The 20,845-nt window shown below is 52.1% G+C and overlaps 1 protein-coding gene across 4 annotated transcripts in view; it reads right to left on the bottom strand.

Annotated features, from left to right (window-relative positions):
* Window positions 1–19,829, bottom strand: part of MYO18A (myosin XVIIIA) — a 91,389-nt gene extending 71,560 nt beyond the window's left edge. For 2 of the 4 annotated variants that reach the window (XM_057501100.1, XM_057501093.1), the window contains exons 1-2: window positions 19,676–19,829; window positions 8,625–9,704 (exon numbers count right to left, since the gene is read on the bottom strand). In XM_057501100.1, the coding sequence (XP_057357083.1) occupies window positions 8,625–9,623 (999 nt within the window). In that variant the 5' untranslated portion in view covers window positions 9,624–9,704; window positions 19,676–19,829. The remainder of the gene's footprint in view (window positions 1–8,624; window positions 9,705–19,675) is intronic. The other 2 variants (XM_057501101.1, XM_057501102.1) reach the window with 1 other exon arrangement.
* Window positions 19,830–20,845: the final 1,016 nt, after the last annotated feature.

Below are 20,845 nucleotides of genomic sequence, written 5' to 3'. Positions count from 1 at the left end.
CTGAGATCAGGGGGCAAAGGGCACAGGGGTTGAAAAGGTCACTGAGAGGGAACTGGCCCTGGAGGCACTGGGGGCCCAGAGTGGAGGGCAGATGTGGGTGACAAGCTCAGCAGGGCTACCTCCTGCTGAGGCTGGGTGGCCCCCATAGGCCAGAGCACTGAGGCCAGGCGGGCAGAGCCCCACCTGAGGTTGGATTCCGAGGTGGCTCCCCTTCCTGACTCACGTAAGCATTGGAGGAAGTGAGGCCTGTGGGATACGGCCAGCCATGTTCCCTCCTCACTGAGGCAGTCTCTGGTTCCCAAGGCCTCCCACTGTCTCTCCTGGGCCTCACAGCTCCAGAAGCCCAGATTCCCCCTGGCCCGGCCCAAAGGGGAGACAGGCTTGCATCTCCTAGAGAGGATGGGGACTGAGCCTGGGCCCCTGGGGCTGCCCTAGCATTTCCCCTCGCCCTCTCTGGTAGCCCCTGCCCATGTGGGAGCTGTCCCCAGGCTCCAGCTGGAATCTGTTGCCCTGACTGGGGAAAATCCTTGCTGTGACAATTCCCAGCCTGCTGACATTCCAGCACACAGGCAGTCCAGGGAACGCAGCAGAAGGGAAGGGGAAGCTGTGAGCCCTGCCGGGCCACATTCCACCCCCTCAGAGACCTGCAGCCAGTAAGACAGGCACATTCCTCTACGGTACCCTGGGCTGGACACTGTGTGAACCATGTGACACCGAATCTGCTTCCCACCCAAGTCTTGTGCCCTCCTGAGGTTCCAGTGCACGGCAGGAAGCAGGCCATCCCCAGGAGCCTCCTTTCAGAGCCCCTTCCCCAGGCGCCCGCAGGCCTAAAGCCCATCTCCCCTTTCCTCCACTCCTGTGGGAGATGCCAAGTGGCTGGGCACACAAGAAACAGAGTCGGAGGGTGGAGGCGGGACGTGGCAACGTCCTGAAGACAAGTCACCAGGGCCAGTTATGGGGGAGGGTTCTTGGAACCAAAACCGAGCTAAACAAGGAAAACCAGATAGAGAGAATGGGAAACCAGTTCTGACCAGAGAACCATCTTCTCTTCTTCAACAAATATCCACTGCTCTTATGAAATGCTCTAGCACTGGAGAATTATATTAAGAGGATAACTAATTAGTTACAACTTCAGTGAATGCTCTGAAGGAGAAGAATGGGTGCTGCCAGGGTGCAGACATGACACAGTCGGAGAGAATCATGGAAGGCTTCCCTGAGGAAGTGACACTCGAACTGGGGACAGTACGTATGAGTGCGTGAGGGTGGGCAGAGAAAAGGATTCCAGACAAGAAGAACAGCAGGGACTCAACAGTGGGAGCCAGTGAGAGCCCTGCATTGCACACCCACTACCTGCTAAGCCCTCTGCCAGGCTGTGCGCCTCGCCTCTTTGCCTACAGTACACCCCAGAAAACAACAGTGCTCAGCCTCTGCCCAACAGAGGACCTGTTCTTGGTCAGAGGTGACACTGGGAATCCTGCCAACCTAGTGCTGCAGGGGTCAGTAAAGGCCAAGAAGGTGAGGGGGCACCACAGGGGATCTAGCAGGGGACATGTGTGAGGGGCAAAAAGGGATCACACCCCAACACCACCAAGACAGATGCCACTTCTCTTCCCAAAGCTTCCCTTGGCTGCTCTCTCCAGTTCCTCTCCCAGCTCCCACAGGACAGAATCCCACCTGCTACCGTGTGGCTCACTTCCTCTGGCTCAACCCCAGGACAGACTGAGAGCAAAGGTCACAGCCTCTGTCCCTCACTGTCATGGAGCAAAAGCAGGAGTGGCCAGTCACTCCTGGCTTCCTGCCCTTCTGGAGACGAGGCTTCTAGGGGCAGCAGGAATGAGCAGGGCCTGGGCCTGGGCCTGGGCCGGCAATGGATTGATAAGGATATCCAGGTACCGCATTCCCCTACCTTTACAGCACACCACCGTGCTGCCAGTGAGGAGCTGATGCCCCGAGTTCAAATTCTGACGTGTCACTTAATAGCCTTGAAACCTTAGGCAACTTATTTCACCTTAAACTCTCTGTAATCAGGTTTCCTCATCTGTGAAATGAAAATTATTATAATCCATACCTCGAAGGGTTGTTGGGAAAATTAGAAGAGTTAATATATGTAAAACATCTAGAACAGAGCCTAACGAACACTGAATGCTAGCAGGATCCTCATCCTTGCTGTTATTTTTCATGCCCTCCCCTCCAGGCATTTCTGCTCAGTTGAATCTTTACCAGATCAATTAAGTACCACATAGGAAATGCCATACAGAATACTGCACAAACACCCTACCTTCTTCCCTACCTGGCTGGCCTGGGCCGTGCCAGGGCAGGGTGCTATGCTCTGATTCTAAGGAACATACGGTGGGAGATGGAGGGGCCAGAGTGGTGACCCAGGTCTAAGGAAATAGTTTCCCAGCCAAATTAGAGCCAACAACTGAAAAAATACTTTGCTGACACTGTCCCCTGTACTTAACAGAACAGAAGCCCCTGCCAAATACATGCAGAGCTCTAGGGCTGCCTGGGGCCCCCTTCAAACTGCACAGCAGGAGGTGGGGGCCATGAAGACTCTGCTCCTTCACAGAGCCTGCCTGGCATGGTGAGCACCCAGAGTGCCACTAGATGCCTGGGGCACAGCCGTACCCACTGCCCAGGACCGACAATGGAGGCGCCAGGCAGCAAGGGAGCCCCCTCTGCAACTGGGTCACCGGCCCCCACCCACAGAGACGCTGCTCTCCACCCTGGGCTACTGCGAGGAGAATCCAGCAGCTTAGTGTAGTGGGGTGGCGGGAGCCCTGCTGGCAGGAGGAACGCATGCTTGTGGTTTCTGGGAAACGCTGTAGAGATTTGCAGCATTTTTAAAATACTTGTGTTCCCACCCGCCACACACACCCACCCACCCTTTACCCCACTCCTCACCCACCCCAAGTCTGGGTGTTTGCATATTTGGTATTTTCCAGAACCATTTCAATGTAAATAAGAGAGATTAGAAGGGAGCAAAGCGCAGGGTGGCTAGGGGTATCAGGGTGGGCCAGGGCAGGCTACCTCGGTCAAGGCCCTGCCCATGCACCAGGGCGCCAAGCTGCGCCTGTAAAACCAGCCAATGACCATGACATGTACCCACACCCAGTTCAATGAGGCCTGGGCACTGTGCCCACCACCCACAGGCTGGGTGGCCAGGGCACTCTGGGGCTGCAGGTCACCAGCACTGCATGGGGAAGAGGGAAGAATGGTTCCTCTGAGGACAGGGAAGGGAGAGCTACCAGAACAGAAATGACCTAGTCCCCCACTCCATGCTGCTGGTCCCAAGTGCCCCTCTGATCCAGGATAGGTAAGCCCCCAAACTGCTCCCAAAGACCTTTTACCTACCAGGTCCCATGCCCTTGACACCTACCCTCTGGTCCCTCATTACCAAAACAACTCAGTTTGGATTCTCCTCTGAGCCCCCCAGCCATGGCTCTTACATGGTGAGACTCTCTGATGCCAGAAGTGCCTGAAGCTTTGGCCCAAAATGAAGTAAAAATTTCCTGTCTAAAAAACGAAACCCCAAAAATAACAACAACAACAAAAACCCTTCAAGGATCACTAGGAGTGGTATTAGGAACAGAAGCATTCTAGAACCCTGAGCCTGGACAGCACCCAGCTGTCCACCACTGCCTGAGCCCCTGGGAAAGCCCATTGCTCAGCTGGCCTGGCAAGCCTGCAAGCAGTATGATTTCCAGTCTCTCCTTGGAATCCTGACAGCACCCAGGGGTCCTGGAGACAAGGCTGATGAGGCCCATACAGTCCCGGCCCAGGGGTCTAGGGCTTCCACTGCAGCAGAGGGGGCCTCTGCCCTCCCCCCAGATGCAGGCAACCCTGCCTGGCCAGCCTCCTGCAAGGCCACTGACACCCACATGGGTAGGACTGACATGCTGGGCTCTGTGAAACTGGAAAAAGCTAGGGAGCACCCAGCATCCCATCTCTCCCTTCAGCGGTCTTTAAGGACAGAGCAAGAGAAAAAGAGTTTGGACAAAAACAAGGAGTCCCCACTGGAAGGAAAACCTTACCAAGAACAAGCATGGGATGGATTCATTAACGAGGCTGCAAAATTTCCTTCCCTGGATTGCCTTAGAGACTGAGCAGAGTAAGACGGATCTTCCTAAGCAATCACCACCTGCCAAAGTTTACATAAGTGATTTCACCTAATACATAAACATGTTTATCTCAACTAAAGACCCATAAAGTACACCAAATAAAAAAACAAGTCTCCCTTTGGATCCAATCTTATTCTCCTCAGAGAAAATGGAGTAAGTTAGGTGTGCAACCTTCTCTGATGTAATCTTCTCAAATTCTGGGAAGGCAGAATAAGGCCCATTTGTGAAGATCAAAGGTCACTTCCTCTAAGAGGGCTCTCCTAATGGCCACCCCTTCTCCGAGAGTGGAACTGGCCCCTTCCTCCTTCCTGCCCCGCTGTACACCTGTACAGACTCCTGTGAGGTAGTTACAGTGCTTGGCTGCCTTTCTTTTAGATCTATGCTTCCCTAAGGAAGGATTATATTTTATTTACTTAATCCTCCAGTTCTCACTGGACTGTGCCTGATCCTTAAGTGGACTTCACTAAATGTTTAAGGAAATTAGTAAACTGAGGCTCAGAAAAGTTTGGCAACTTTAGTAAAACTCAAACACAGGTCTTTTGGGCTCCAAAGTCCACGCTCTTTCCATTACATCATGACCCCTCCCAGACTCTCCTGAGTGTGGTGGTACTTCAGATGGACATGATGACCTCTTAAGGAACCTCACAGCCCCACAGTCTTTGAGTACAAACCCCAAGACCCAACAGGAGAAGAAACTGCACAGATCGCCAGCAAATCCCTGACAGCTCCACAGGGCTCAGGAACCTAGAACTTGCCTGGGAGTGGGTGGTAGGCCTTCCTTGAAATCCCCACTGCTCCCCTCCCACTCCATCCTCAAACCTCAGGGAAGCAGTGTTTTCTGGGTAGAGTTCCTAGGCCGGCCAGTTCCTCTGGCTCTTGGTGGCAGGAGGACAACCACACTGGCCAGGATTTAGCCATGTAGGCTTTTCTGAGCTCAGCAGAAACACCCTACATTCCCAGACAATCCACTGGGCCCCTACGATACACTGAGGCCCACTGAAGACACAAACAGAAGGGACTGGCTCTCCTCTTCTCCCAGGCCCGAGTTCCCACCTGGCCTCTATCCCTTTCCAGTGGGCATTGGCGTTCCCACCCAGACTCATGGAACTGGAGAACTTTGACCCAACTGGGGTTTTAAGATCCTCATCTTTACCAACATCCCCACATAACCAGACTCAGGGAATTCTTTGCCTTTAGAAAATTTAAGAATAATTGGTCCAAAAACAAATGTCCCCAAACACTTGCCTTGAAGAGCAAAGGAAAGAACTTAGCATGTTCCTCCAAACCTGGCAGTCACACTTGATCATCCCCTCTTCTCTCCCACCCTCCTCACCAGTTGGCCACCAAGAGTATAAAGCCCACCTCAGCTGCTCATATTCGATACTTGCGTGCACATCCACTGCTTCTGCCCAAGGTCGGGCCTCCATTCATTTCACTAGGATAGCTACCTTGCTACCATCTGAGAGCATTCCCCACAAGCAGCCTAGGAGATTTTATAAAATATGTTTCTGTCACTCCCTGATTAAACCACTTCATTGTCCTCAGGTTAAAGTTCACATCCCTAGCATGGCTCACAGGGCCCTTTGTGACCTGTCCCCAGCTTGTCTCTCCTGCTGCTTCTCAATACTCATTCCCCACACACTGTCCCCTAGTCATTTCCCAAATGTGTCATTCTCTCTCCAATCTCTAGGTCTTGGCATGTGTCTATTACAGTCACCCCTTCTTTCTGCCTCCCCTACACTCATCTCCTATCCACATGTCAGCTCTCCCAGACCTGCCCCACTTCTGTGCTCTCCAGGATCCAGTACATGCCCGTCATTGAGCTTCTCGACTGTCACTGTCACTGTCTGCTACCTGATTATCCTTCCACTAGACTAGGAGGTCACTGGGGCTGGGCTTATGTGCCACTCACTGCTGGATCCTGGGGTCTAGCACACAGTAAGTGCCCAACAAATGCTGTGTAACAGATGCGCAAGTGCAAGAACAGAGAGCGGAAGGAGAGCTGCTTCTCTCAGGTTGCGAGTGATTTCTATCAGGCCCCACATCTGTCCTACCGTGTCTTACTCCTACTCCCAGTGGAATCTTGTCTAATGGCACAGGGACATGTGAAGCAGGTGTGAGCCAAGCATTCTGGACACACACCACGTGAGAAGGAACCCCAAGGGGCCGTCCCTCCCTGGGGCCTTCTGAACAGGCCATGGAGAGGAGCCACAGGGCCTGGCCCCCATCTGTGTGCAGAGAGAAAACAGATGGCTAGCCAGCTCACTTGGAGCTCCCTGGGGACAGGCAACGTGTGGACACAGTTGACGGATGGCCTGATGGGCAGGGTGGCCACCAGGAGCTGTCCCTGTGGGGCTAGAGTTGTCAGGGCCCCCGCCCAGGAGCCTGGAGGAGGGAAGACTCTTCTTGGCATGGAACTGGATTAGAACTGCTGCCAAGAGGAGGAGCAGGAGGAGTGGGGGGAGAGGAGGAGCAGAAGGATGAGAGCCTCAGAGGAGGCTATAGCCCTCCCATGCCAGCTCCAGTGTCTGTCCCAGGAAACTAATGCTGGGCCCCCTCTGCCCCTCTCTGCTGTGGTATGAGCCCCACCACCTGCCTACCCAGGTGGGAAAAGATACAGGGCTTCTCTCAGCCCTACGCTTCTCATTGTTCTATCAGATGGCTCTAGAAGACTCCCGAGGGTGTGGCTTTCTACTGTCCCCTGCTGATCCCCCAGGCATCAGCCTGAGAAGGAAGTCCTCTGGGCCCCAGCTGGACTGGCCCCATGGGGGCTAGAGCAAGCCAGCATCTCAGGGACTCCAGCTGTAACATGGACTCCACCAGGCCTCCAAACCTAAAGCATCCACTTCCCCAGGGCTGGGGCAGCTATTTGGGAAGGTAGAGCGGCTGAGAAATATAAGATGCCAGGATGATCCCTAAGCTATAAAGAGAAAACTAAGCAGCATCTGGGATGCCAGGCCCGAGGCCCCAGAGAGGCATGTGCTGTGGTTCAGCAGGGAGCTGGCAACAATCCCCCTGGGGATTCATTCTTTAAGAAGAAAATTCCATCTGTTAAAAGCAGCGTCAGCCTGGGAGAAAGCAGACAGACATAGCAACATGGTACAGACTTTGGTTCTGAGACAAAGACCACTCCTCTAAGTTGTGGTTCCCTGAGCTCAGTCTAGCCCGCTGGCTAACACATATAGGTGCTCAATGTGTTTCTTGAATAAATGAGACCAGTTCCTTTCCTGGATTCCACAACAGGCTCCCTCCCACTCACTGCCCCTTCCTGACTAGCAAAGCTGCCTGACCCCTACCAGCACCAGGGTAAAGGAAGGTCTGGAACCCAACTCCACTGCTTCCTGCCAGACTTTGACCCCTACTGCTCCCAGGCCCTCCATGCCTGATAGGCGGCTAGGCTGAGCAGCCATCTGAGCATCCACTTCCCCTCCCCGGGGAGAAAGCTAGGACCGGCATTCTGTCTGCTTCTTAGCACTTCCTCCCACTTCTGACTTCGATGCATCTGGCAGGTTATTAATTGCTGAAAGATCCTCACTAGGCTGTGCACTAGTCAAGCTGCAGGTACCAGATCTGGACAGTTGTAAAAAACTCACAGCTGGGGGAGCAAGATGGCCAGGGGCCAAATGTCCGTCTGTGCTATCTCCAGGTAGAACATTCCAAACTGATATGTGGCCACCCTATCAAGAGACCCCTGGGGTTAGAGATCATCATCCCCCTAGAGACCTGCTCATATATCTAATCTAAATCTCTTCTGCTCCTGTGTCACCCCCTTCCACAGTGGGGTCTCAGGGACAGTCAGGCCATACTATCTCTGCAGGCTTGATCCCCGTGGCTTTCCCAGGACTTGTTCTTCTTCCAGGAGAGATAATAAAGACTCTTGAAGCCCAGTGATCTCTATAAATCAGATCCAGTCAGTCACTACCCTGCTTTAAACCTTACAGTGGTCCCATTTCACTGGGATAGAACCTAAACTCCTATTATGATTTACAAGGTCCTCCATGAGGTGGCCCCTGCTTATCTCTGCAACCTGACCCGGTATTCAACTCCTTACTCACTCAGAGGCAAGAGGAGGCCTGTGGTCATCTACCCAGGAGCTTCCAAAGCTGCTGCACATCCCCACAACATAGCCCTGATTTGAAATAATTTGTCTCTTTTTTACCTCTAACATCTACATAGCATGGAAATCCTTTATTTTACTCCAGACACCAGGCTGGACAAGTAGTCCAGACTGTTTCTCACATCTGGAATTGGATGTGTTAGCCTTCGTGCCCTGATTTAGGGCTCAGAAAACGTGGTGCCCAAACCCCTAAATGAAGCTTGTATCACCATGTATCACCCCCTCCCAGGCAGGCTTCCCTGAACCCAGGATGGCTTCTCCACTGACACAGTCACTAGGCTCTGACTGCAGCTCTCAGATACCCAGTTATCCACCCAAGTACAACTTGCAGGAGAAGCCGGCATTCCCTGTCCCTGCTCACCCCCAGCTGCCGGGGATATACTCACATCAGCTGGCTCCCTGCGGGGTCCCTCACCACTCCGCAGCCAGCTCCGGCTCAGCTCACTGAGCTCTGGGATGGGCTGCACCTTGAGCCGCACGCTGTCCCCGGACTGCCGGATCATCTCCACAATCTCATCCCTGGACTTGCTCTCCACGTTGTGCCCATTAATCTCCACCAGACGATCGCCCGGCACTAGCCCCAGGGCCAGGTCCTTGGTGCCCGCGCCGGGTTCAGCGAAGTGAACCACCCTCCGGTAGCCCTGGCCCTCAGGGCCCTGATCCAGCATGGTCGTGCGCCGCAGGGAGAAGCCGAAGTCTCCAGTGGGCCGCCGTTGCAGCTCCAGCTCCCGGAGGGCAGGGGTGGGCGGGGGTGCCACAGGGGGCAAGCGCAGGTCAGCCGGGAACCTTTTGGTCACCAGCTCAGGGACTCGGCCCAGGGGCCCTGGTCGCGGGATGCCTGGGCCAGGATGCTGTATCAGCTGTCCCTCCAGCGTCCTCACCTCCACCTGGGGGGACGGGGCAGCGGAGTGCTCTGAGGGCGTGGAGGTTTCTGAGGCGCTCTCATCACGGCTGCGCTGGGAGAAGGAGAAGCGTTTGACAATCATCTGTGAGTTCTGCTTGGCCAGGGAGCCGAACTTGGCCGCCCGCTGCAGCACAGAGCCCCGGAAGCTGCCTTCCTCACCCTTGAGGTCATCGCTGGAGCTGGCTGTGCTCAGGTGGCCCGAGTCCAGGATGACACTGCCCCTGTTGCTGTCGGAGTCAATGTCAGTCAGGTGCAGGTCGGAGCCGCTGGCCACCTTGATGGGGATGGGGTTGGAGATTTCCAGGCGAGTCTTGGATTCACGTTTGGAGGAGCGGTTCAGGTTGAAGAAGCCTCGGCGCAGGCCCATCTCCTCCAGGCTCCGCAGCTCCGCCGCTGACATCCTCTCCTTCTTCTCCTTTTTCTCTTTTTTCTCCTTTCGCCCACCATCTTTGTCTTTGTCTTTCTTCATTAGGTTAAACATGGTGGGGGTGCTCTTTTTAGGGGTGGCACCCCCAGAGGATTATGGTTGCTTAGCACAGGGCCTTGGTACCCCACCTTGCTGCTGCAAACAGAAACAGTGAGAGAGAGAGTTATTTGAGCAGAACCTCTTCCTGTCTCCAGTACAGACAAGGCCAACTGAGCAGCACAGCCACCGGCTCTGAGGCCTAGCACACCATGTACCAGGTGCTCCGCTTTACCTGGTGCTGCTCCACTCGCCTTAATCCTCAGCACCTGCTGTGGGTAGGTCTATTACCACCCCCATTTTACAACTAAGGAAACTTGAGGTTTCAATAAAGCTGTAAAAGCCCAGACTTCAGAGTCTGTCGTTTCCTTTAATCCCTGATAGGGGGAGCTTGGAGGTGGCATCCTGGAGATTGGACCTCTTGGCCAGAGGATGCCATCAAGCCAGCCTGGGGCTGACTTAAGATTCAAACACACATAAGTTAAGGGATTCTGTGTACCATCACCTTCCCAGGGCCAATACCCATTAATGCAACAGACATCACATGCTCTGGGTTCTTCCCTAAACCTGTTATCCCTACAGCAGCAACCCAGCCTCTGCCTGACAGAAAACCTCAAAGGACCAACACTTTGTGTTTACCACTTGCCAGGCACATGCCAGGCACTTTACACACACTGTCTCATTTGAACCTAAGGTAGCTATCATTATCTCTACTTTAAATTGAGGAAACAGGGCTCAGAAAATTATGTTAGTTGTCTCACAATGAAAAAGTGGCAATGCCAAAATTCAATGGCAAATATTGTTTTCTTTCTAGGGCCTTGGCGTCTAAAGAGAACAGGGAGGGACGGGGAAGGTCCAGCCTGAACAGAGGACAGACAGCTGTGAGGTGGGGGTGGGGTCTGCTGGATAAACAGGATCCTGAAAAACTCATATCCTTTTCCTCAGACCAGCACCTAAATATAGCCTGGGACTAGGAGGAGAGTTGTGGCAGCCTGAGAGAAAAATCTCAGTTCCTGGGCATGTGTGCCGATGGTGCCAGCCCACTCCCACCTCTGAGCAGACCTGACTGGGGGCAGAACTGAGAAAAAACCTGGTGGGGGTGGAGTTGACAGAGCCTTTCTTATTCTAACCAGCAGGGAACAAGAAGTAGAAGTAGGCCATATCACCTAATTAGAAATTAAATATATTTTCTCTCTCTATGAAGACTTCCCCTCAGAGTTCCAGACACAGATGTACAAGCTTACTCCTTCTAGCATTGACCTCGTGCAAGGTCTTCGAGAGGCCTCTCCTCTCTGTGCACCTCACCCCCCCCCCCACCAAGCAGGGTCTCTAGGCTCCCCATTCTACCAAGAGAGACCTCCAACCCAGGTGCAATGTCTAGGAAGGCAACAAAGCCAGGAACTCCCAAAGACCCCGGGGTACTGGCTAATTGCTTTACCCTTACCAAGCACCCTGACACATATGGTTCTTCACAGATCAGCATATCCTTTCTAGAGTAGCACCAACCACAACAAATGTAATTCAAGTCATATATGTAATTTTAAAATTCCCAGCAACCACATTAAAAAAGGTAAAAACAGGTGAAATGAACTTTAATGATATAATTTGTCTAATGTAGAAGTATCCAAAATACTGTCATCTCAACATGTACTCTATATAAAAAATATTGAGATATTTTACCTTCTCTCCTTCATATTAAGTCTTTGACATCCAGTGTGTGTGTTACACTCAGAATACATCTCAGTTCAGACTAACCACATTTCAAGTATTCAAATGCCCTGTGTGGTTGGTGGCTACCCTATAGGGCAGTGCAGTTCTTATTAAATCTTTAGTTGTAGAGCAAATTCAGAGTGGGAAATCTGACCCAGTTACTAGTTCCCCGTGAACCTAGCAAGGACCCCTTCTCCCGCTCTGACCTCAGTTTTTAGCTGGCAAAACAAAGCTCCCTCTGAACTTTTTGGTTCTGAATGCTCCATGCACAGTACCTAAGAGTAGGAAGACAGGAAATCTAGGGCCCATAAGGCGCAAAGCCAGGGGCAGCTGTGGACAGCTGAACCAGGACTCATTTGGGGTAGGGAGTGCCGGATGCAGGCATCCTCTCTTCAGACACCTTTTTTGGTCTCCAATTTTCACTCTGCAATCCTTACCCAATCCTGGCTCTTTGCAGGGAGCTAGAAATCTGAGCAGTATCAACAGAAACAGGCCGCAGAATTCTAGAATTTCTGGGTTGGGAAGGCCTCTGAGAAGTAATTTCTATAAGTCCCTATCTTGACAAAAGCTTGGCCCTCACTGTCATTGTGACAGGCAGGAACTGCAGCTCCAGGAGCAGCCCAGGGGACAGCACTGGCTGGAAACCTGCCATCTGGGCCTGGATCTGCCAACAGATCGCTGGGGGACCTTGAGTCTGTCACTGCTCAAGGTTGGACTGGACAATCTAGGTCTCTTCTAGCTCTAAAATGTCAAATATCTAAGTTCCTGTGGACACAGGTTAGTTGTTAACTTTCTGCCAAAGTCACCCCTCTCATTCCCACCCCAGGGCCTTGGGAGACTGAGTCCATTTCAGCTCTCTTTCCACATCAGCCCTGTCCTGCCACTGTTATCCACAGAGCTCACAAAGTACCCCCTCCCTACTGTCATCCCCACAATGGTCAGGCCAGCTGCAGCCCGTGGTTCTTCCCTGCACCACATGTCTGGAGCTACCTCAGCCTCCCCCACTCCCAGGGTCAGACCTGCAGTGCAGCTGAAGGTCCAGCTGCTCCAAGGTGCCCAATTTGCCAGAGACCTGGCTGTTGTTACCTCCTTATAGACCTTGGACTTCCCAGCATCTCCTGTCTTCAAGTCTAAAGTCTCCAGCAGCAATGACATCACCAACTCTCCACTCTCCACTCCAGGCTGCAGGGTCTCCCAGCCTCCCCTTGGCCTCTTACCCTCTCCAGTGAAGGTAAGCCTACAGTTTTCCTGACCTCCTTCTCTGCCTTTCTCTCCTCACCTACTCCAGGAGGCCTTGCCAAATTTGAAGTGGAGGAAAGGTGTGTATGTTAATTAGGATATGTACCTAAATCATTGTGACCTTACCATCCCCCAAATCAAAGCAAAGTGCAATGGACTAGGTCCACTTGGCTGCTTTATCATGTTAAGACATAAAGCCAAGAACCATTCAACTTAAATATGCCTCTATCAGTTCATCAACAGGAGAAATAATGTACATATTCCTACAATGGGGTGCTACTCAGCAATAAAAAGGAAGGAACTACTGGTAGGCACAACAGGGATGAATCTCAAAAACATCATGCCAAGCAACAGTAAAAGAAGGTTTTGACAAGGCTACCTATTGGTATGTTACTATTTATGTGAAGTTCTAGTAAGATGGTCCCCAACTTGTGATGGTTTTTTAACTTACGATTTTTCAACTTTATGATGGTGTGAGAGATACACACTCAGTAGAAACTGTATTTCTATGTATGCATTGTGATCTGTTTCCAGTCCAGCAACATGCCTATGACACTCTCTTGTGATGCTGAGCAATGGCGGGAGCAGCAGCTCCCATTCATACAATCATGAAGGTCAACAACCGACCCATTTAACAATCATTCCACACCCATACAGCCACTGTTTTTCACTTTCAGTACAGTATTCAATAAATTCCACAAAATATTCAACACTTTATTATAAAATAGGCTTTGTGTTAGATGATTTTGCCCATCAGTAGGGTACAGGGAGTGTTCTGAGGACCCTGAAGGTAGGCTAGGTTAAGCTATGATGTTTGGTAGGTCAGGTGTATTAAATGCATTTTGACTTAAGATGCTTTCAATTTACAGTGGGTTTATCAGGATATAACCCCATCATAAATTGAAAAAGATCTGTACAGGCAAAACTAACCAAAGGTGAAAAAAAATTACAATAGTGGTTACCTCTGGGAGGTGGGGATTGCCTGAGAAAGGGCATGAAGGAACTTTCTGTTCACATATCTTAATAGGGTTTTGGGTATATACATTTGTTGACAGATATACAGTTTGTCAACAGTCATCAAATAATGCACCTAGGATTTGTGCATTTCATGTGTGAAATACAAGAAAAAAATAACTGCGAACAAATACTGAACTCTAGTTAATGATATGTATGCTAAAGTATTTGGGGCAAAATATACTGATGTCTGCAATTTAGACGCATCAAAAATATAGTACAGCTTAGTGGATAGATGAAGGGACAAGTATCTGATAAAGCAAGGGTACTAAAATGTTAATTGTAAAATCTAGGAGGCAGGGGATGTTCACTGTAAAATTCTAACTTTTCTAAATGTTTGCAGAGCTTTGTGATACAATAAATGTTGAGAAAAATACATATCTACTAAATGCAAGGGATATAAAGATACATAAAACTGACAAAAGCGCTTAGGCTTCAGATTACAGGTCACAGGCTCACAGGCCTGTGGACAAATCTGAGTTAACAGCTGTGCAATCTTGGGCAAGTCACTTAAGGTCTCTGTGCCTCTGTTTTTCCATTTGTAAAATAGAAATAATAATAGTACCTACTACATAAGGATGAGAATTAAATGAAATATGTATATCAGCTCTTCCAATAACACCTAGTCCAGAGTAAGCCCTCAAGAGTGGTACCCAATAAGTAGCAGGACACATTCTTGCCATCTAAATGGGAGTAGAGAGAATAATAAAATACACAATTTACTATCAGCACGTGTGACTAATATAAGTCTAGATTTAAAATCTTAATGCTGGACTGGACCTTTGTACATGGAAAGTAAAGCCCTCAGAAGTGAAGGCAATCCAGTAAGCACATGGCCAGGCTGAATCACACTGGCTAGAATCCAGAGACCCTATACAGCTGCTGCCAAGGACAAAGAAAGGCAATTCATAGATGCAGAAATACAAACGGCCAATAAACATGAACAGGTATTCGGCCTCAGTAATATTCACAGGAATATGAAATACAACAGAGATACACTGATGTTCATTTAGGAGAAATGAACATCAAAAACTACCAAGATAAGTAACATCAGTTAGAGAATGGGAAGCAGGGCATTTCACCATCTCATCGTTTGGTGGGAGTATAATTTGGTATAAGGAGGGCATGTGTGGCATCTATGAAAATCTTCACAAGTACATATTCTTGGGGCAATTCCACGTGTAGGACATGAATAGGTATATCACAATAAATATGGCTAATCTTTGCAGCATTATTTGTCTTAGTAAAATTCTGTCAATATAAATGTCCATCACTAGGGGAATAGCTAAATTATAGAATTGGGCAGTTATTAAAAAGAATGAGGTAGATCTGTATATACTGAACTGGAAAGATTCTATACTATACTGTTAAGTGAAAAAAGCAAGCTACCAGATAGTATATCGTTTTTCTGAGAATTCTAAAAACCATGTATATGTGTTGGTGTATATGTATACATACATATGCACATTATGTACAATATGTGCATATGCATAGAAAAATGTATGCTATGGGGCAGACACAGGGATTTTAGAAGAGTCAAAGCAGACTTGGGTTTTATCTATATTAATTTTTTACAGTGAGAATATTCATCTGGTGTGTGTGTGTGTGTTTAAGACCAAAGGTTTTAGATAGTGGGATCATGTGTAATTTTTCTGCATGTTTTTTATTTCCTACAGAAAACATTTTTTTTACATTTATATAAAATTATATTTATGTGACGTATTAAACTATAAATACATATATTACATATATATTATACATATATATTATATAATAAGCTTTTAAAAAGCAGTCTGGCAAGATCCATCACAAAATTTTCAGTGGCTTTCTCCATGGAGTAGGGACAAAGAGGATAACACTTTAGCTTTCTACCTAGCAGACTTCCTACGGATTAAACCTTTTTCCGGCATATGCTACTTTTGTGATTTTAAAGATTAAAAAGAAAGAAAAAGTGAAAAGGCTTGACAAAGTAGTGAACAATCCACTTAGTGTTAAAGCTGCATATGGGGTTTGCATCTCATGCCTTGAAAAAGTTTCAGTGACGTGGGGACTTGGTTAAAACAGATCTCACGGGTGTCTTGTGGCTTTAAGCGGGGACAGATTTAAATGGGTCACCCTGCAGCTGGCAAAGTTAAAACCCTAGGAAATGGAAACTATAACGTTAGAATCCCAAGACAAGGGCGCTGGACTTGGCTGCTGTGGGTGGATAGTTAAAAGGGGTCAGCGGTCAGCCTCACCCCCACCACCCCCCCAACCCCCGCCTCAAGGCCACACTCATAAATAAATACAAAGGAAATACTTTTCCAAGAGAGACGGCCTCTCTCCCTTGGCCTGTGACCTCCCTGAGCGGCCGTTTCCTACAGCCCCGGGGCCTCTGCCCCGGCGCTGGGCCGCACCGAGGATGGCTCGGGCGGCCGGTGGGGCGCGCACAGCACCTGGCCCGGCCCGACGCCGCAGGCCGGGCGGCGCGGGGTGACGCTCGTTGCCGCCGAGCCTCCTTCCGGCAGGTCCTGCTAAGCTCCGCAGCGCCCCGTGACTCACTGCAGGTCACACGGGGCTTATCTGGCTCCAGGTGTGCTCACTCACTCCGACTGCACGCTTCTCACATGACATCAGGCGGCCGCCCGCCGGCGCCCGGCTCCCCTCTCTGCCCGCCGCTGCGGGGACGGCGGCCCTCAGCGCTTGCAGGCAGTGGGCCCGGCGCAGCCGCAGCCCCGCGGCGCCTCGCGCTGCGATACCGTCTCCCCTGGAACGCAGCAATCCCGCAGGCCCCGGGAGAAAGGAGAGCGCTAGAGGAGCCGGCAGCCGCACAGGTCCCCTGCTGCTCTTCCAAGTGCACCTCAGCGGTCCCACGCGGGGCCTGCGGCAGCCGGCTGCGCGCTAAGCTCAGCTAATACTGACCGCCCCCAGAGGGCCCCCCCCAACCCTCTGTGTGACCTTGAGCAGGTCCTGTCCCCTCTCTAGGCCTCAGCTGTTTCAACTATAAAATCTCATGGGCTTGACATTTCAGACTTGGCCCCAAGCCCCTGCCTTTGCAGGAGAGGTATTCTGCTCAGACTACAGGTTCTAATCCTGCTCTGCCTCTGACTCGCTGTGTGACCTTGAGTCCATCAACCAACTTCTCTGACTATCAGAAAATAATAAAAATAATCCCTTGTAAAGCACGATAAAGTACCTGGCAGAGAAAAGAGGCCTGGGTCCTGTAAAATCATCAGTCCACGATTTAAACTGCTGCCTGACTGTAAGCTATTTAAAATGTCAAGGGAATGTGGATAATTTACAAGCCACACAATTCCTACCTCAAGAAAAAAAGCAGGAAACTGAGGTGGGGGAGGACTGGAGGCTTTCTGGGTCCACTCTCACCCCTCCCAATCCAAGCTCCTGCCACTGCACCACACTCTAACTCAGGCTAACCCAGAAAATGGTGATGGGGGGTATGGTGCAGTCAGCAATTCTTAAAGCTCCCCAGGGCCTGACCCACAGCAGAACTTAAAAGCTCCATCAAGCTCCAACCCCTGGGAGAACCTGTTAACCACAGCACAGGGTGGGCTGTGCCCTCCCATTCCCCCAAACCTTTAAATTACATTAGGCCAGACCCCTCATGTTCACCCACCACACGTAGGAATAGGCCTGGCACAAGGCCTGGAGCCCAGGGCTGCCACCAGGACCCCGCTCACAGGGCTGATCTGGTTCCAGTCTGGGGTGTCCACGCCAAGTGAGGGAGGTCTGTCTGGGGACAGGCCTCAGGTTGGAAGGAGCAAGAACAGCCACACCACCCTGGAGACCTGTGACACACCAAGTCCGGATCAAGGCTTCCTGAGTTCCAACAACTCCCTGCTCCACCCCAGTAGGGTGGATTCTCCCTTTCACACAAGCCCCAGTTCTGCCCCACCCAATCCACCTTCACGTACCTGTTTTTGGGGGACATTGGAGTTTCCAGGCCCAACTTCCAAAGGCACATGCACCCCTCAAAGAACAGCCTCAAGCTGGACCAGTGACAGGGGCTCCAGGCAGCAGGCTGGTTGCCCAGACTGCCTGGGAGTTGAGGTCAAGGAGTCGGGAAGGGTACACTCCACTTGAGAGCTTTTGAGGAGAGCCCAGAGCATGACAGGAAGCCCTCAGGCACACACCCGGGCACCTGAGCCAGGCCAAGAGGGAGTAAACAAACTAGATATTCCAAGATGCCAGGCACCAGGTCATCAACTGTTTGAAGTTAAAGCTCCCAAAGGAAGTGACCACTGGTATTCTACCCATCCTACCCTCACCCTCCACCCCCACCAGTGACCCTTGTCATTCCCCTAACCCCTAACACAACACAATAGCTTCCCCCATTGTCTTCCTGGAAATTGAGGCCCCAATCCAATGTCCCCGACTCTAAATGGGCAAGCACACCTCCACCCGAAGCTATATATAACCAGTCATGTCCAGCAACCAGGAGGATGTTTCCTGGAAAGTCCTCATTACAAAAGTACAGAGGGGAAGCTGAGGAGGTGGCAAGCCATTGACAAAGAGCCAGCAAGGTCTGTCAGGAAGCCACAGACCTCAGGAGAGCAACTTTCAATATCCCCCAATAGAAAGTAGCCCCTGAACCAAAAGGGTGGGGAACACTAGGCAAGGTCCTGCCCACTGCCAACAGCAAACCAACCTGCACGAGAAAAGGGCTCCAGACCTGGGAAGTGCATGGAAGGGAAGCTGGCACCCCTAGAGTCAATGTCTTCTTGCTAAGGCGACCTTGCTCTTAATCTCCAGGACCATGTTCCCTCCCATCCAGCATTTCTCCTGTGGGTATGCACTTCACACAGTTCACTCTCCATGGGGGATTTACAAGGCCTCCAGCCACAGACATGCCAGGCACTCCAAAAGACAGACAAACCCACGCAAACCAGCCCCAGTTGTTGGGAAGGTGAGGGGGGGAGGGAATCCACTTCCAGAATTTGGGGGGCCATCTGAGGGCAGGAAGGCCCTAGGCAGGAGAGCTCCTTCCAGAAACCATGGTCTCAGGCCTTCCTACATAGACACAAACCATGAGGACATTGCTGAACACATGCCCCACTGGCCAAGTGACCAGGCAAGAAGAGTACTGCCTAAAAACAAACTGGCTGCCTCCCCCCTCCTCCCTCAGCTCATTCTGGCCAGCAGCCTTTCCAACTAATCAGCAAGACACATGTGCCTTGCAACGGGGTGACACCCCCACACCCACCCTCAACAAAGTCCCAGTGTGTGGTGTGTCTGCCAAGGCCTTATCTCAGCCAGGAATGTGACCCACTCCCCACCAGGCTGGGTACCGAGCAGCACCCTCAACATGGGGTGGGGGTAGCTAACCTTACCACCTCTCCTCATTAGAGAGACTACTGGAATGACAGGTTAGCAGGGCGGGACGTCAGGGCAGTCTCTCCCAGAGGCCTGGGGTAGTCTGTCCGACCTTCCCACACACACTCCACCCCTTTGCAGGCAAAGGTGAGGTTGAGCAGCCAGCCACACAGGAGACAGCCTGCACGCCCTAATCCCCAAAGCCTACCATTCACCCGCCCCTCATCTTCTGTCCTAAGGGGAGGGGGCCTGGGGAAGCGGGGTTTCCATTGTTTTGCCAGCTGTCTAGCAGCTGCTCCTTCGAGAGGAGCCCGCTGTGGGCCTGGCAATGAAAGGGTGAAGGCCGCTGGGAGGGATAAAGGTGCTCGCTTTCCCCGTTGCCTTCCCCAGAGCCTCGGTCTGTCGCGGGGGGCCTGGGCCTGGCCCCGAGAAGCCCCTATACCCGAGGCTGCAGCCTCCACCCCGCAGCTCGGGGCCACCTGGGCTCCCCCAAGCCCCAAATTCCCCCCAAACTGAAGGCCATCCTGACCTGCCTCCCCGCGTCCCTGGAGCTGGCAAAATGGGCCGGGGCCCTCCTTCTCACCCCTCCCGGTCGGCCCCGAGTCCCGGGCGCCCAGCTTGGCGGCGCAGCCAGGGACCGGGGCCGGGGGTCCGGGCCGCTGCTTCCAGGGGACGGGGGTGGGGAGGAGGAGCCGGCGGGCCCCGCCGCCCGCCCGCCTTCCCGGTCCCAGCCCGCTCCGCTGTCCCACCGGGTCCTGCTCGTCACCGAGAGGCCGCCACCGCCGCCCCGCACTCACCGGCCGCCGGAGCCCGGCCGGCAGGCAGCAGAAACAGAGACGCGGCATCCAACGGCCCCGGCCCGCTCCGGGCTGGAGTCCGCGCGGCGCAGGGCAGCGCAGCGCCGCCCCCAGCAGCCGAGCGAGCCGAGCAGAAAGGGAGCTCCCTGCTGGAGGCTCCGGGGATAAACGCCCTGTCTTGCTGGCTGCGCCTGGACGCGCCTCCAGCGCCGACCAAGCGGGCGCTGGGCTCTGCGATGGGACGCCTCTGTCGGCGTCCGGAGGCTCTGCCTGGAGGTCCAGTCTGCCCTGGGCGCCGGAGACTGCTGGACGTGCCCAGGGCAGGCACCAGGGGCATGCTGAACGTATAGAACAGGTTCTTCCCAAGGCGGGCACTGGATTCTGCTGGCTGTGCCAAGAGGGTGCTGCCCAGGGCAGTGCTGTCCAGAGGAAGCCATTGAGTCTTGCTGGCCACGTCTTCCCAAGGGGGCTCTCAGAAGCAGACATAGGGCGCTTCTGGATGGTACTAGATGGCGCAATCCAAAGCAGGCACTACCTGTTATGTCCCAGGTGGCACTGGCAGAATGTACTCCCGACGGTGGACACAGACTTCTCAAGAATTAGTCTGAGAAAGCCCTGTCTCAGGTGGAGCTACCCGATGCATGTACCAGGGACCAGGGCACAGTCATCAGTGGCACTTGCTCCCTAAAGGATTCCAACAGCCAAGATGAACACGTTCCAGAAGCCCTTCAGAATGAAATCTGCCTCTGGGTCTGCCATGTCCTGAATGTATCAAGTGAGCTGTTCTACCCAGCAAGAGAGATTTTAGACTTCCTCAGCAGAGGCCACAGGCATTTACAGACCAGGCCTCCAAGATAGGCACTAGGTACTGAGTTTGGAGAGAGAGAGGAAGAAGTGGGCACTTCAACAGGCAGTGTTCAGAGTGTGGAAGAAACAGTGGGGTGGTGCAGGAAACAGGATGTAGCACACGAGGGCAGCTGTCTCCAAAGACAGCCTACCCAGGAACTTCTCCAGGCACAGGTGGCCCAACCTGATAGACCAGGGAAGGCTCGAACGAGGGGGCTCAGGAGCAGAGAGTTGAGTAAGAGCTGGGAGATCCTGAGAAATGGACCACACCCAGAATGTACCTTTGGGACATAAATGAATTGCATGCAACCCAAACTCAATTAA

Source organism: Manis pentadactyla, chromosome 4, assembly GCF_030020395.1.
Source record: "Manis pentadactyla isolate mManPen7 chromosome 4, mManPen7.hap1, whole genome shotgun sequence".
In the NCBI taxonomy this organism is placed as follows: domain Eukaryota; kingdom Metazoa; phylum Chordata; class Mammalia; order Pholidota; family Manidae; genus Manis; species Manis pentadactyla.
The sequence above is the reverse complement of the archived record's forward strand: the minus strand, read 5'-3'. Positions and strand labels throughout refer to the sequence as shown.